We start from the raw sequence: 15998 nt of genomic DNA on the forward strand, positions 1-15998 counted from the left end.
ATTTCCAATATAAAGTGCTCACCCCCATGGCCACGGATGTTAAGGTTCTCCTCGGGTGGTTTATTAACACCTGTGCGTTCCGTATGGTTCAATAAGAACCATTTTTATCAGACCTCTGCCCACTTTCTCACTATTTTCGCCGCATGCTTTCAACGACGCGACCCTATCGGGGGTTGGGAGGTGTAATGTATTGCAGGCTGATACAAGTGTTTTGAGGGAAATGGCCACCGATCGGATTAAAATGCATTTTGTATTAAACAATACGGAACGCACGAGTGTTATTACCCACTCGAGGAGGATTCTAACATCCGCGGCTCCGGGGAGAGCACTTTATATTTAAAATAAGACCCTTTATGTAGATTTTAACTTCAATGTTCGGTGCGCAACACAGGGTGAAGTTCCGCCATAACGAGTATCAAATTCAAGAGGGATCAAAATCGCATGGAATCAGTGTTGGTCGATTTAACTCTCTACACTCGAGCCTGTAAACGTTTTCCCTTTTTAACGTCCGTGTATGAGATGATTTAGTTATTATTTTGTTGCATAGAAGTGTAGCCTATATTTGTACGTCTTTAAATGTTCTGATGAATTGAAAATGGAGGACCCTAGCTGCAGGAGCTGATGTAAACAAGTCTTTTAATGTGGCTTTTCTGGTTGTACTGTACTTTCTTCAACTGTACTCATTATCCAAACCGTTAATATACATATGTGCAATCAAACAAGCAATCAAAGTCATGTGAACCACGGCTAGCCTTTAATTCATAACTAATTTAGCGAATCAAGACCGAATATTGTCTACATTCGATTCTAATCTCAGCTAAAACAACACGTTGGTTAGAAATTCATGACATCTGCAGTCAACTTACCTTTTCTGAAGAATGGGAACACACATGTCTGCAAACTATTTTAGGAACCTAAAAAAAACGGAACATTACTGTGAACAAATTCCCACGCCGAAACCAATAATGGCTTTAAAAGCATACTTTAAGATGTAGCCAATAGGAAGTTAGGATTCGGAACGCCCCAGGCCAGCTCCACAATAAAAATCAAGTGTCCAAATAAAAACATACCCACGTTCTCCAGTGCTGGATGGATGGATGAATCACAAAGAAAACAAAGGGTTCTGAAAAATCACTTTTTTCTTTTTATTAAAAACTTGTATTGCTAGTTACATATTTGATTCACCAATGAGAACTGTGCAACATTAAGAGCCAAGGCAGAGATTAAGGTTTTTCAGCTTTTTGATTAGTGTTCAAATAGTGGCTGACATGAGTTTATCAGTTTGAGCTCGTTTTGTAAATTTAATTAAAATAACCTTTAAATGTTTTAAAATCAGACAAAAGAAAATAATAATAAAAGATTGCATATGCATTCACCCAGAGCACCCAAAACAATTAACCCAAAATCATAAAATATAATATATAAAAAAAAAACGAAATACATAAAACCATTAAAATTAACAAATATTCTCTGGTATATATATAGTTTAAATGTGCTTTTATTTATTTTTCACGTTATCTAAGCAAACAATCACTGTCTGGTCTCTGCCTCCACAAACCGAGGTTTTTTTTTTTTACAAATCTTATAAATCGGGCCCTCCCCAAGTCTTGCTTCACATCTGTTCAAGAATTAAGAGTTATACAATCTGTCCATTCACTCTTGAAGGCAACTTGAGTCAATTGTAGTCGTTTGTTTGAAGTGGCATGAACAAAACAAGAGGAAAGAGAATCATTTACATTTACCCACCCCAGTGCCTTTTTATTAATCTTTTTCAAAATCATCCGCTCAGTAAATATCTACATCTTACTCGGCACTAAAGAGTATGCAATCTTCTACAGAACAAAGCACTACAAAAAGCACGCAAGAATGTCTCACCCAAAATGTCGTTCTGTTCTGTATAACCTTGAATGACTACCAGCCAATAGTTAGGTAGAAAGACCACGAGTTTGTGGAAATCAAAGAGTTTTATATTCGATATAAAACAACGCCAGACAACCAGACCATGATACATACAGCCTTACATACAAACATGTAAGTTCAACACATTCCAATAGCACGTGGAATAATTGAACTGTTTGAGATCCATACATTCTGAAGTAGTAACTTGCAAATAAAATTAAAAAAAAACTCCCGAATGGTTTACCCAAATTCATCTTGGACACAACATCCACATCAGACCCATTGTGCATGAACGAGGCACTCCAGTTAGTCCAACGCTGACATTTTTTTGTTAAGAGGCAGTCTCATATTTACACATTTATAATTCATAATAGATTTGTAGATAAAAATAATAAAAATAAATGCACTCAATGAATCAATACTAAATCAAATCCTTTTCTGGTCTCCCAAGAATACTAAAGTAGACGCTTTAGCCGTGATAGAACATAATGAAAGTATTGTTTAGAATTCACTCCACTTCTACAGTCCTGGAATACTCGGAACCAACACCTCTATTTTGGTATGTGAAATTCATACTTTATAAAAAAAAAAAACACACACACATCACCGTCTGAGTTCCATCACGAAAGTCTTAAATTACACGGAAACATAAGCCAATTAATCACAAGTCAATTCAGTGTAAATTAAGTTTGTTGTTTTTTTAGCGAGGGGAGAAAGGTGTCGGAGTCTACAGTCGCGGCAGTAGTGGTGTCAGATTTGGCACATACTGGTACATGAAGCAAGATGACGATCACCAAAACAGGAGAAGAAAGAAGCATCAAGGATATCTAACACAATCCATGAACATTAATTGGTTCTTCTGTTATGTAAGAAAACAGTATTTAACCATTAGGGGGAAAAAATACATTTCTCTTCACGTTTGAGGCCAAGTGGTTAAAACAAAATATCATATTGTACACGGATATTTTCTGGAAAGGGTCCCGTTAAAATTCCAAAAGTTTCCCTTTTGATGTGTTTGGCAAAGTGTAGTAGTAGTAGTAGTAGTGTGTTTGACTTCCGTTCTGCGTTCCAAAAAAAGCCCCAGGATCCTCTTGTTTAGCTGTAGTGTGCGTTGGCTTTGTTTTATACGAAGACGAGATCGTAGGAGACAGATTAATTAAACAAAAAACAAGAAGTGGTTATTGTTGTGTCACGTCAAACTGTCCACAGGGAGAGTAAAGTCATGTCTTTTTTTTATATATATCCCAGTTATTTCAATAGTGGCTAAAAGCTAAAAGTCTGATTCAGCTACAGGAATGTAAGAAACAGACTGAGAGGAGAGAGAGAGAGAGAGAGAGAGAGACAGCCTGGGCACACTTGAACTTCCATGCGCGGCCAATGGAAGCCGTGTTTTGCGTCATCTCCGGGTTTTTAAAGACAGCTGGTGGATGGATAAGAAGCCGCTGGGGAAAGGCTTTTCCGGGAATCTGGCCCACGCGGCAATCTTCCGCGTGGGTGGAGCTTCATTTCCAATCCACCATCTGTCTAAAAACAAAAACCCGGAAATGATGCAAAACACAGCTTCTTCTGTCTGTCCGCGCATGGAATCTAAAGTGTGCTCAGACCCAGAGAGTGGAGTCTGTAGTGTAGTGGCTGTGGTCCCAGATCAGATCAGCAGGGGGCAGTAGGCGGGAGGCGGCGGTTGTCTGTTGATGCACACGATCAGTTTTTCTGAAAAGAAGAAAAAAAAGACAGGAGTGTGGGTTGAATTTGACCCATTTTTTTAGACCCGAGGACAATTCTACAAAATGTCTTCTAAATCCTGACATTTTTCAGGGAAAAAAAAACTCATGTTTCTATATCAGTGTCAAATTATTTCATGTCAAGGACCCCAGAAATTATATGTATTTGGCCGTGGACCCCCCCCCCCCCCATCTGAAAATATGTTGTTCCAGGGACCACCCAGAAAGCAAAGTAAAAAACGTTTACTCTGAAAAAATATATAAGATTTGCTCCACATTTTCACGTTTTCCCCCCAAAAAATAGCAGATCTACAAGCTCGTGAGCTCTATGAGCTTGTAGATCTGCTATTTTTCAACAGCTAAAGTGTAACATAATGCTTTAAAACACCAAAAGGGGTTAACTTCCCGCCCAGAATGGGTTAATGAGGGTGATCGGATAATCTAATAAAGCAATGCCTGTGTATGAATAGATACGTGAACACAATATTGAAACGTGTAGCAGAGCAGGTTCTTTTGCAACATGGTACGACACACAGTACGACAATATATCAGCAGGTGGCGCACAACGCAATTAGCAGCACACGTCCTACAAGATCGACTGTACACAGAGAATGAGACTGTACACAGAGAATGAGACTGTATACAGAGAATGAGACTAGACAGAGAATGAGACTGTACACAGAGAATGAGACTGTACACAGAGAATGAGACTGTACACAGAGAATGAGACCGTACACAGAGAATGAGACTGTACACAGAGAATGAGACCGTACACAGAGAATGAGACCGTACACAGAATGAGACTGTACACAGAGAATGAGACTGTACACAGAGAATGAGACTGTATACAGAGAATGAGACTAGACAGAGAATGAGACTGTACACAGAGAATGAGACTGTACACAGAGAATGAGACCGTACACAGAGAATGAGACTGTACACAGAGAATGAGACTGTACACAGAGAATGAGACTGTACACAGAGAATGAGACTGTACAGAGAATGAGACTGTACACAGAGAATGAGACTGTACACAGAGAATGAGACTGGACACAGATAATGAGACTGGACACAGAGAATGAGACTGGACACAGAGAATGAGACTGGACACAGAGAATGAGACTGGACACAGAGAATGCCTCCAAATGGAAAAAAATAAAATCACTTGTGGCTTTCCAGCAGGGGGAGCTGCCAAGTAACTATGGCGGTTCACTCATACAACTGGTCACATAAACGTGCTCTCTCTCTCTCTCTCTCACACACATAAACTCACACTCTCTCTCTCACACACATAAACTCACACTCTCTCTCTCACACACATAAACTCACACTCTCTCTCACACACACACACACACACACACACACACACACACACACACACACACACACACACACACACACACACACACACACACACACTCTTTGACCATGCAGTGAGTGAGGGCTAGTAGGATACACATAACATACCATGCGCTCACATGCAGTGTGACAGACTGTAGGTGTGTAGCCTAACCATCATATGAATCCATGAGAGGCAAAGAGGCCTGCCTCTCCCCATACATCCCTCCCTGAGAGACACAGGCCTGCCTCTCCCCATACATCCCTCCCTGAGAGACACACACAATGACACAACCGAGACAGAGAGAGAGAGAGACGGTGATCCATTATGGCGAGGAGGAGGAGTAGTAGTAGTAGTAGTAGGAAGAGGAGGAGGAAGAGTAGTAGTAAGAGGAGGAAGAGTGTTGGGGAAGAGAAGAAAAGAAGAGTAGAGAAAGATGGACGTGTTTGTGGACAAAAACAGAAATGACGGACAGACGTGTGCGTCACACACACACAGACGAGAAAAGGAGAGAACGTTTACAAGTTTAGTTCAAGTACAGTCAAGAAGAAATATAAGACAAGTTAGTGAGGCGGATATATAAGTGAGATTTACAATGGTGTTCAGCAAAACATGCATCAACATGCTCTCCGCGTGCGTGTGTGTGTGTGTGTGTGTGTGTGTGTGTGTGTGTGTGTGTGTGCGTCACCGTGCACACCCAACACCTTTCACAGTAAAGTGATGTAACTGGCCCTCATGTGCAGTCAAGTACAAAATGTGTTCAAGTTGTTCGTCTGCAATCTTTGCCAGATTTGAATCGTGGACGTTTCATATTTCTCTGTGTCATGTCCTGCTCTGGTGGACTTGAGTCTTCAGTGATGTTTCACCATCATATTCATATATATATATATATTTGTGGCCCGGTCAGGTCTGGACACTAGGCTGGCCATCCCGACGACCTTTGCTGCGTTGGCCTCAGCGGGGCAGTCAAACAAATATTTTGTGAAGCCACTAAGGAAATCGGGACATACTGAAAGTTCATATAATGGCCTGTTGTGGCGCTGTCATTGGGCCCAAAAAAACCCATAGAGGCCCATGTATTTGGGCCCAACTTCACCTAGACTGTATTACCTTAATAAACATGGTCATGAATACTTTCTGCTTCCAGTCACTAGTTTAAAGTCTCATTTCTCATGGTCCCATTTATTTAAAAAATGACCATAAAGTTCTGAGGGGCGTGGCTACCGTTACAGTCTATGATCGGGAGCCACCCCCCGTTCGAATAAAAATAAAAACCAACGAAGAAGAAGGGGGGGAAGTCCCGCCTCGTTGTCTGGGCCAGCCAATGGCCAGCTGGGCCCAAACGGATCTACAAAGATGGCGACTTACAGTTCAAGGACTGACAGGCTTCATTTTACGTTCATGTTAGACCCGGAGAACGCTTTGTCCATATGTCTTACAGTCTATGGTACATATTTCTTACAGTCTATGGTACCTGCACTGTGTCTTTATCAGCAGGATCGAGTGTGTCGTCAAGAGTGTTTCTCCTCCCTCTCTGGTCCAGTGTGGAATAGGCATCTGAGGAAGACAGACAGAATGTAAGGACAGCAATATACAGCAAATACTTACTGACACCTGAGGCACTACCAGTAAGACGCGCAAACGCGGGAAGCGGTGACGGTGGGATGATCATTGCAGATCATTTTAGTCGACTAAATCACTGAAACTAAATGAAAACTATTCAAGAGACTATGACTAAAACTAAAATAGAAATTTGCTTCCAAAAACAACACTGGTCCCAAGTTACATTAATTAATGTGACTGCATTCAAAACCTACCCGGTCCCTTAAGTTACATTAATTAATGTGACTGCATTCAAAACGTACCCGGTCCCAAGTCGTTCATTGGAATCATGTCTCTTTCACCGTCTGCTTTCGCCCCTGAAATGAAAACCAAAGACACAATAAGCATACATTAATATTACAGCCATATCAATGCTTCTCATAAAAGGTCTACAAGCTCGTAGCTCGCTTGATAACTATTTGGTCCAGGAGTGCGTGTGTTTCTGGGTCTCTAACCTTTGTCTATGAGCGGCAGGGTGCTGCTGTCCTCGTAGCCCCCGTTGGCCCGGGTGTTGACGGTGGGCGGGCTGAGGTTGACCATGAAGTCCGTCTTCTTCCAGCTGTCCTTCTCCAGGGTGCGCCTCAGCTCCTTGTAGGCCCAGACCGTCTGCAGCACCAGGCCCGCACCGCGCACCTCGCGCTCAGAACGGTTACTGGTGGACAGACAGACACAAAGGACACAAAGGAGGAAGAACAGAGTCAGGCGATATAGGCCTATTCATAGTCTGGGATTTTCAGGTGGTGAGGTGACCACCACCGCTCCGGTGGTGAGGTGACCACCACCGCTCCGGTGGTGAGGTGCCCTTCTTTCTGCCCCTTCCTTACCCGTCCTTGTTGATGAGGACCAGTCTCTCGATGCCCTGCGAGGCGCGGAGGGTCTTGGCGGCGTCCAGACTGGATCCCAGGACCTCGTGGAGCGTGCTCAGTACCGACACCACCGTCTCCTCAGACAGCGCTCTGACCGGCTGGCTCTGACCACCACCCGGCAGGTTGGCCACCAGGTGGGGCACCGCGTGTTTTCCTGAGACACACACACACACACACACACACACACACACACACACACACACACACACACACACACAGAGAGACACACACACACAGCTATGAGTATACATTATAGAGTGCTACGGCTACATAACATGCTAAGTTATAAATCTAAATGACATAGATTGAGCCTTTGCATACGCCTGTAAGGTCGGCGAGGCTAGTGAAAGTGCTACGGAGTCTGAAAAGGTGAGCTTTCAGACTACGGCGGAAGTGAGACTTCCCTCTAAGGGACGAGCAGACCCCATGTCAGAACCATTTGGACCCCCTGAAGGTGACACTAGAACACAGCAGGGCCTTACCCAGCAGGTCTCTGTTGCTACTAGAACACAGTAGGGCCTTACCCAGCAGGTCTGGGTTGCTACTAGAACACAGCAGGGCCTTACCCAGCAGGTCTCAGTTGCTACTAGAACACAGTAGGGCCTTACCCAGCAGGTCTCGGTTGCTACTAGAACACAGTAGGGCCTTACCCAGCAGGTCTGGGTTGCTACTAGAACACAGTAGGGCCTTACCCAGCAGGTCTGGGTTGCTACTAGAACACAGTAGGGCCTTACCCAGCAGGTCTCGGTTGCTACTAGAACACAGTAGGGCCTTACCCAGCAGGTCTCTGTTGCTACTAGAACACAGTAGGGCCTTACCCAGCAGGTCTCGGTTGCTACTAGAACACAGTAGGGCCTTACCCAGCAGGTCTCTGTTGCTACTAGAACACAGTAGGGCCTTACCCAGCAGGTCTCGGTTGCTACTAGAACACAGCAGGGTCTTACCCAGCAGGTCTCTGTTGCTACTAGAACACAGTAGGGTCTTACCCAGCAGGTCTCTGTTGCTACTAGAACACAGTAGGGTCTTACCCAGCAGGTCTCTGTTGTTACTAGAACACAGTAGGGCCTTACCCAGCAGGTCTCTGTTGTTACTAGAACACAGTAGGGCCTTACCCAGCAGGTCTCGGTTGCTACTAGAACACAGTAGGGCCTTACCCAGCAGGTCTCTGTTGCTACTAGAACACAGTAGGGCCTTACCCAGCAGGTCTCTGTTGTTACTAGAACACAGCAGGGCCTTACCCAGCAGGTCTCTGTTGCTACTAGAACACAGTAGGGCCTTACCCAGCAGGTCTCGGTTGCTACTAGAACACAGTAGGGCCTTACCCAGCAGGTCTCGGTTGCTACTAGAACACAGTAGGGCCTTACCCAGCAGGCTCTGTTGCTACTAGAACACATGCAGGGCCTTACCCAGCAGGTCTCGGTTGCGTGCGTCGATGGCCAGGTTACGCAGGGCTCCGGACATGGCGCGGACCACCCGGTCGTTGCTGTGCGCCAACAGCTCCGTCATCATCGGCAGGCCTTTCTCCTGACGCAGCAAGGCGCGGATGTAGCGACCGTACTGTTAACGGATGTAAAGACCATACGTTAATGGATGTAACGACCGTACTGCATGGTGGGACAAACACATCAAAATGGTAAGGTACGGTAATTTTATTTATAAAGCGCCTTTCAAAACAATCGTTACAAGGTGCTGTACACAGTAAAATAATAAAAATAAAACAAGAAAAACACAGTCAACAGCAAAACAGCGATAACAATAATAAACGAGAGAACAGAATACATGAAAATATATACAGTACAGGCAGAACAAGACTCAATAGAGATACTCACTATATTAGGCCAAAATATTTACCATATAGGTGTTTTAAGCAGCTTTTTAAAAGTGTCAACTGACATTTTTGAATGGTGCAACCACTCCTACAACCAGCAATGTCTGTGTACCCGTTTGTGTACCTGTTTGTGTACCTGTATGAGCACGAGTATGTGACTTATTTATACCAGTAGGGGGCGCCAGAAACAGAGAGAGGGGTATGAGAGAGAGCGAGAGGGGGGGAATTGCACCACTCAGTTCACACGTGTGTGATTTTTAAATTCAGAGGTAACTCATTCCAGAGTGTAGGTGCTATAGCTGACCTCACCTTTTGTTCTTAGCTGAGTAGCAGGGACGATAAGAAGGCCTTTATCAGAAGACCTAAGTTGTCTTGTATATACCCTAGGGTGGAGTAGCTCTGTCAAATATAATGGACCCAGCCCAAAGAGGGATTTATAAGTAATTAATACAAATTAAAAAACTATTCTGGAGTCTATTGGCAGCCAGTGTAAGGCAAATGGACATTAGAATAAAGCAAGAAGCCACGAGAGGTCTCAGGTTATACCGGGTATTTTACAATGGCTGGGGGGTGTATAGGCTTCTACCCCCCAGCCAGTGTAAAATACCCGTGGCTTATTGCTTTTCTAAGACGGTTACAAACATATAGCAATATTAACCTAATAAAACGATTGAATTCACAAAAGTAGCTACGCTTTGCGCCACCAGAGCGAGCCACATCACTTCCTTGTTGTGCTCGGCAAGTATAGGCTATGTGACGGGAGAATAGCGCTTGATGTCTTACTCTTTACGGGGCTGCCTGAAGCCACACATTCACAGTCATATGAGCCGGGCGGTGCTTAAGACGCGTGTGTGTGTGTGTGTGTGTGTGTACAGAATTCAAACTGTAGGATTGGTTATTGTCATGGACAGAAGTAATTTCTTCCCTTTGCAACTGCATCGTAGTTTAGCCTTAATTACAGTTACAGTGATTCTCCTTTGATGTGCGTTTCCAGCGGTGTCCCACTAATTGGCTGGCTGATGTTGGGCGGGAACCCCTTTTTTGGTGTTTCAAACATTATGTTATAATTTAGCTATTGAAAAATAGCAGATCTACAAGCTCATAGCGCGCCACCGAGTGGCGCGCTATGAACTTGTAGGTCTGCTATTTTTGAAAAATCGTTAAAATGTGCCTCAAATCTTTCCGAATTTTTTTAAATTTATTTCGACGTCAGGCCTGAATGGGTTAACTGTGGCGTGTCAGAGAAGTACGGAAGGGCGCAAAAAGATAGGCCTACATATGGTGTGTGTATGTATCACCCTTATGGTGTGTGTGTGTGTGTGTGTGTGTGTGTGTGTGTGTGTGTGTGTGTGTGTGTGTGTGTATGTTTCTCAAACTCAAATACACAGTATGCCAAAATAAAGAAATTGGTACAAGTCGAGGGCCGGACTGTGTTTCAACACACGGGCCATTTTTGGGGAGAGGGGCAGCTGAAAGTTGACCACAAGTGACATACTTTCACTGCTGATCAATAGTGAAGAGAAGACGCATGCTTGCGCTTGCGGGCCCTCGATACGTGACAATGCACTCGCAGTGCATTGTGGGACTTGTAGTATTAAGGTGGTCCGTGCAATATACCAGAGGGCCAGTTCCAATACTAATTAAATATCATCCCGCGGGCCAAAGATAATTCACTCACGGGCCTGATTTGGCCCCCGGGCCTTGAGTTTGACATATATGCTTACGGTGTGAAGCACCAATTCAAAGACGGGTCCACTTACATTCCAGCGTCCGGCACAGAGGTTCTGAACCGCTCCGGCGGAGGCCTCCAGAACCGTGGGGTTCTGAGACTCCTTCAGCAGGGAGGTGTAGATGCGCACCACCTCCGGCTGGAACAACAGCTCATAACCTGACCAATGGGACGGAGGAGAACAGAACGTTAGAACCCCATTTAGACCTGGAACAACAGCTCATAACCTGAACCCACAGGACGGAGGAGAACAGAACGTTAGAACCCCATTTAGACCTGGAAGTGGAACAACAGCTCATAACCTGGAGCAGGATTGAGGAGACCAAGCGTTAGACACCCAGAAAGACCTGAGGACGATGTCACTCGTTCTCAAACATTTTCACGTCAAGGAGCCCAAAAATTATATGTAACTGGCCGCCGACCCACCTCTGAAAATATGTTGTTTCAGCGACCCCCCCCCCCCCCCCCAGAAGCAAAGATTTGAGTTAGAAATGTTCACTCTGAAAGAATAATATATTCCTAATTTGTGCCACATTTTCACTGATTTTCTAAAATAGCAGATCTTACAAGCTCGTAGTGCGGCACTCGGTGCCGCGCTATGAGCTTGTTAGATGAGATCTGCTATTTGTCATGGGATTAAAAATTTTATATGAATTTATTTTCTTTATCTTTTTTGCAGAAAGCATGCATGGGGACAGAGATCTGCTGAGTTGACTCGCTTACCTTTGGCAGGTGCGGTCCGCTTTGGAATGTCTATTACGTCTGCTGCAGCGTCCTCGTCTTTCCTCCCTGGAACACATTCAACAACAACCACCACAGATTAACAAACAAACAGACACACCGGTCAGTGCAGATTCAACACCACCACCACAGATTAACAGACATACCGGTCAGTGCAGATTCAACAACACCACCACAGATTAACAAACAAACAGACATACCAGTCAGTGCAGATTCCCAAACCGCCCGCCTGGTCAGACTGGTTTGGTTTTACAACCACTAAATGACTAGAACATCTCCTTCATTCAGACGGTGAGGATCAACACCAGGGCTTATAACCCAATTAGGCCTGAGGTCAAAAAAAAAAAAAAAAAAAGACCTACAAGCTCATAGCGCGGGACTCTGTGGCATCACCTTGACCTCAGGATACTGCATTTAGTGCATTAACCCATTCTAAAAAACAAAGGCTTCTAAATCCTGACAGTTTTCTGAAATACCTCATGTTTCTATATCGGTGGTGCTCAATATTTCATGTCAAGGAACCGCAAAGATTATATGAAATTGGCCACCGACCCCCCCCCCCCCCCCCCCCCCATCTGAAAAATGTTGTTCAAGGAACCTCTCAGAAGCAAAGATTTGAGTTAAAAAGGTTAGAATAGAATATTCAAAGATTTGAGCCACATTTCAAGATTAAAAAACAATAGCAGACCCACAAGCTCATAGCGCGGCACTCTGTGGCGTCACCTTGACCTCAGGATACTGCGTTAACCCATTTAGACCTGAGGCCCATTCTAAAAAAACAAAGGCTCCTAAATCCTAACATTTTCTGAACATGTTTCTGTGTAAGTGGAGCTCAACCCTTTTCATGTCAAGGACGCCCACAATTATCTGTATTCGGCTGCGGACCCCCATCTGAAAATATGTTGTTCCAGGGAGCAAAGATTTGAGTTAAAAACATTAGCTCTGAAAGATGTTCAGAAGATTTGAGCCACATTTTCAAGATAAAAAAAAAAATAGAAGATACTACAAGCTCGTAGCGCGGCACTCGGTGCCGCATGCCGAGCTTGTAGATCTGCTATTTTTCAAAACGCTAAAGTATAACACAATGCTTAACCCATTTTGGGGGCGGGAACCCGTTTTAGTGTGTTAGCATTATGCTACGCTTTAGCTATTGAGAAATAGCACATTGACAATGAATGGCTTTGAGCAGCTCTGAGTGTTTGTGTGAACACTAACATTGTGTAAGACAAACGTTGAAGACAAAAGTGTGGGACGAAAATTGTAATTGGCAGGAATGAGATGTATGAAACGCACTGTGATTCACTTCACTGTGATTCACTTCACTGTGATTCACTTTTTTACCTTTCAATCTGGGAAGCCCTTTTGTGATATAGTTGTTGCTATACGTACAGTCACAATATAGCAACATCTTTTTTTTCTGAAAACATAGGTCAGGATTTAGAAGGCTAATTGTTAGAATCGGCCTCAGGTCTAAATGGGTTCGACTGCATTGAAATAATGTTATGTTTTTGTATCGATTTTGTGTGTGTGTTTGTGTGTTGCGTGTGCGTATGTGTTGCGCATGTGTGTGTGTGTGTGTCAGACCTGCCAATCTGCACAAGCACTACACAACACACACACACACACACACACACACCTGCTACAACACAATAAAGTACGGTTAAGGACGGTTAGTACAGTATACAGTTACAGAGATCTGTTATTAGCTCCAGACTGGTTATGATTAACTACAGCATGCACAGCTGAAGCAAAGCACAGCTCGGTCACACAGCAGCAGCAGAAAGCAGCAGAAAGGGGCTTACCTTTGGAAAACCACTCATCTGTAGCCCCGGCCAAGAAGCAGAGGAGGAGGAGGACGGAAGAAAAGAGGGAGGACAGGAAGGCCAGAATGGAGGAGAAAGAGAAAGAGAGCAAATTAAGTGAGAGGCGAGCAGCCGCATCCCAAAGCCACCAAACATTGACATTTTTTGTTCACATCCCAGACGGAAGTGGCACCGTCCGTTTCACCACAGGGATATACATCAGTCAGAGGCAGAGGAGGGCAAAAAGACCACCATTAAAGGAGAATTCCATGCTAGAAGGCTTTCTTACCTTGCTTTGTAGTCGTTACGTCTCCATCAAAGAGGTCCAGGTGTTTTTTTGTGTGCAAAAACAACTCCTTAATGGCTGTTTCCCCTACCATAAGCCCTCAATGAATTGCATTGAATTGAATGGGGCTATGGGGTGTTGTGCTAATTCGCTGAAAAATGTATATGGAAATAAGCAAATTAGCACAACACCCCATATCCCCATTCAATTCATTTAGGGATTATGGTAGGGCAAATGACACCTGGACCTCTTTGGTGGGGATGTAACAACTATAAAAAGAAAGGTAAGAAAATATTTTAGTATGGAATTCTCCTTTAACAAGACGATAACACTCCAGAGAAGTTATCTCAAATAACTGAAAAAAGATGTCAGTTAATATAAAAAAAAACGCCTAGACATAACAGGGAAATACGACCATATAATCATAATGGAGGAAAACACACACACACACACACACACACACACACACACACAGGGTCTCTGCATTCATTTGGCATTACAGCCTCTGTATATATTCTGATAGAACTGCAATTCCCAGAATTCAGTTGTGAAGAAGTGGAAAACCAACTGAAACCACAGAATAAATCCCACCCCCCCAAAAAAGCGATTGTCCAACAATCCAAATAGTTTAGCAACTGTTGCTATGCGGGTCAAGCTTTCGCCACCTCTGGTGTTATTATTTTTTGCATGGCCGTGTTGTGTCGAACATTAATTTACACGGCTTTAAACGTCGAGAAAGTTACACGACTGACCCGCCCAGGCAATAATACGAGTAAGACGCACAAACGCGGGAAGCGAACGCAGCTCGTACATATTTGGGTTTTGGACGTATAGCTGCTTTGGGGACTCCTTATATGGTGCCCCTTTTGTGCCCATATATGGAGCTGAGTGGACGTGGCCCCTTTTGTGCCCATATATGGAGCTGAGTGATTGCTGATGCAACACACTCCATATTTGGATAGCGGGACAGACACACGGACAGACAGACAGACACACACACAGACATGATCTGCTAGGTCTCATAGTAAGTGCTCACTGAGTTCGCAACTAATGACCGTATAGTCTTATACTGTGCAACATGAAAACTCCTGCCGGGCGGTCATTAACCCATTCTGACCTGAGATCAGATTAATACGAGGTTTCCACTGGACACACACTGGTCTGATTAACCCATTCTGACCTGAGATCAGATTCTAAAAATGTCAGTCGTTCTTCGATTTTTCCAAAAATAGCAGACCTACAAGCTCATAGTGCGCCACTCGGTGGCGCGCTATGCGCTTGTAGATCTGCTATTTTTCCATAGCTAAAGCATAACATGATGGCAACACCAAAATGGGTTCCCGTTCAGAATGGGTTAAAAGTTGATTTATCTCCCTGTCCTTTCCTCGTATTGGGGAAGGCTAATTACCGGCTGCTTCAAAATGAGAGCTACAGCCAGGTCTGCACGGTACATACTTTAGTGTAACGAAGTCAACTAATTGGCGTAGATAAGTAGACGTGCATTAATCGCTCAGTTAAACACAGACATGAAGCTCGATCAGAGAGACATTCGGACATTCTTGGAGTTCTTAGCATACCAAATATCCACCTCTTTGAGTTGTTTGCGTGACTTGACTGAGACTAGAGGGCAGCTTCCTGTGTGTGTGCGTGTGTGTGTGTGTGTGTGTGTGTGTGTGTGTGTGTGTGTGTGTGTGTGTGTGTGTGTGTGTGTGTGTGTGTGGTGATTAGTGCTGAACAATTTAGGCCTGACGTCGAAATTAAAAAAAAATCGTCTAAATCCTCCAGTTTTCTGAAATAAATATTTTCACGATTTTTCAAAAATAGCAGACCTACAAGCTCGTAGCGCACAGCTTGTAGATCTGCTATTTTTCAATAGCCAAATTATAACAATGTATAAAACACCAAAAAGAGAATTTTGATCTCAATTCTTAAGGAGGAAAAAGATTGACATTTTGAGCAGCACTAATTTGTCTACTGGTTTATCAGTAGACAAATTCAGTAGCACTCGCACAAGACTATAGACTTTATAGAGTCAACATTACATCACCACTGCCCATCCCATAAATACAGCTGTATGATCTATGTGACGGAGACTGATTTGCAACATCTATAAAAGATTATTATATTGCCTTTGAGCACACATGACACTCCTCTCGCTCTGACGAAGCACACAGACACAGGTTTG

The 15998-nt window shown here is 43.8% G+C and overlaps 1 protein-coding gene across 4 annotated transcripts in view; it reads right to left on the reverse strand.

Moving 5' to 3' along the window:
* Positions 1 to 1121: 1121 nt before the first annotated feature.
* ctnnd1 (catenin (cadherin-associated protein), delta 1) overlaps positions 1122 to 15998 on the reverse strand; it is a 62570-nt gene continuing 47693 nt past the window's right edge. For 2 of the 4 annotated variants that reach the window (XM_080759381.1, XM_080759384.1), the window contains 9 exons: positions 13528 to 13545; positions 11708 to 11773; positions 11016 to 11143; positions 8834 to 8984; positions 7386 to 7581; positions 7017 to 7213; positions 6825 to 6878; positions 6434 to 6516; positions 1122 to 3609 (listed from right to left, as the gene is read on the reverse strand). In XM_080759381.1, coding sequence (XP_080615507.1) covers positions 3601 to 3609; positions 6434 to 6516; positions 6825 to 6878; positions 7017 to 7213; positions 7386 to 7581; positions 8834 to 8984; positions 11016 to 11143; positions 11708 to 11773; positions 13528 to 13545 — 902 coding nt within the window. In that variant the 3' untranslated portion in view covers positions 1122 to 3600. Of the gene's footprint in view, positions 3610 to 6421; positions 6517 to 6824; positions 6879 to 7016; positions 7214 to 7385; positions 7582 to 8833; positions 8985 to 11015; positions 11144 to 11707; positions 11774 to 13527; positions 13546 to 15998 lie in introns of all 4 variants that reach the window. The other 2 variants (XM_080759382.1, XM_080759383.1) reach the window with 2 other exon arrangements.

Source organism: Protomyctophum bolini (assembly GCF_963924005.1).
Source record: "Protomyctophum bolini genome assembly, chromosome: 3".
Lineage (NCBI taxonomy): Eukaryota > Metazoa > Chordata > Actinopteri > Myctophiformes > Myctophidae > Protomyctophum > Protomyctophum bolini.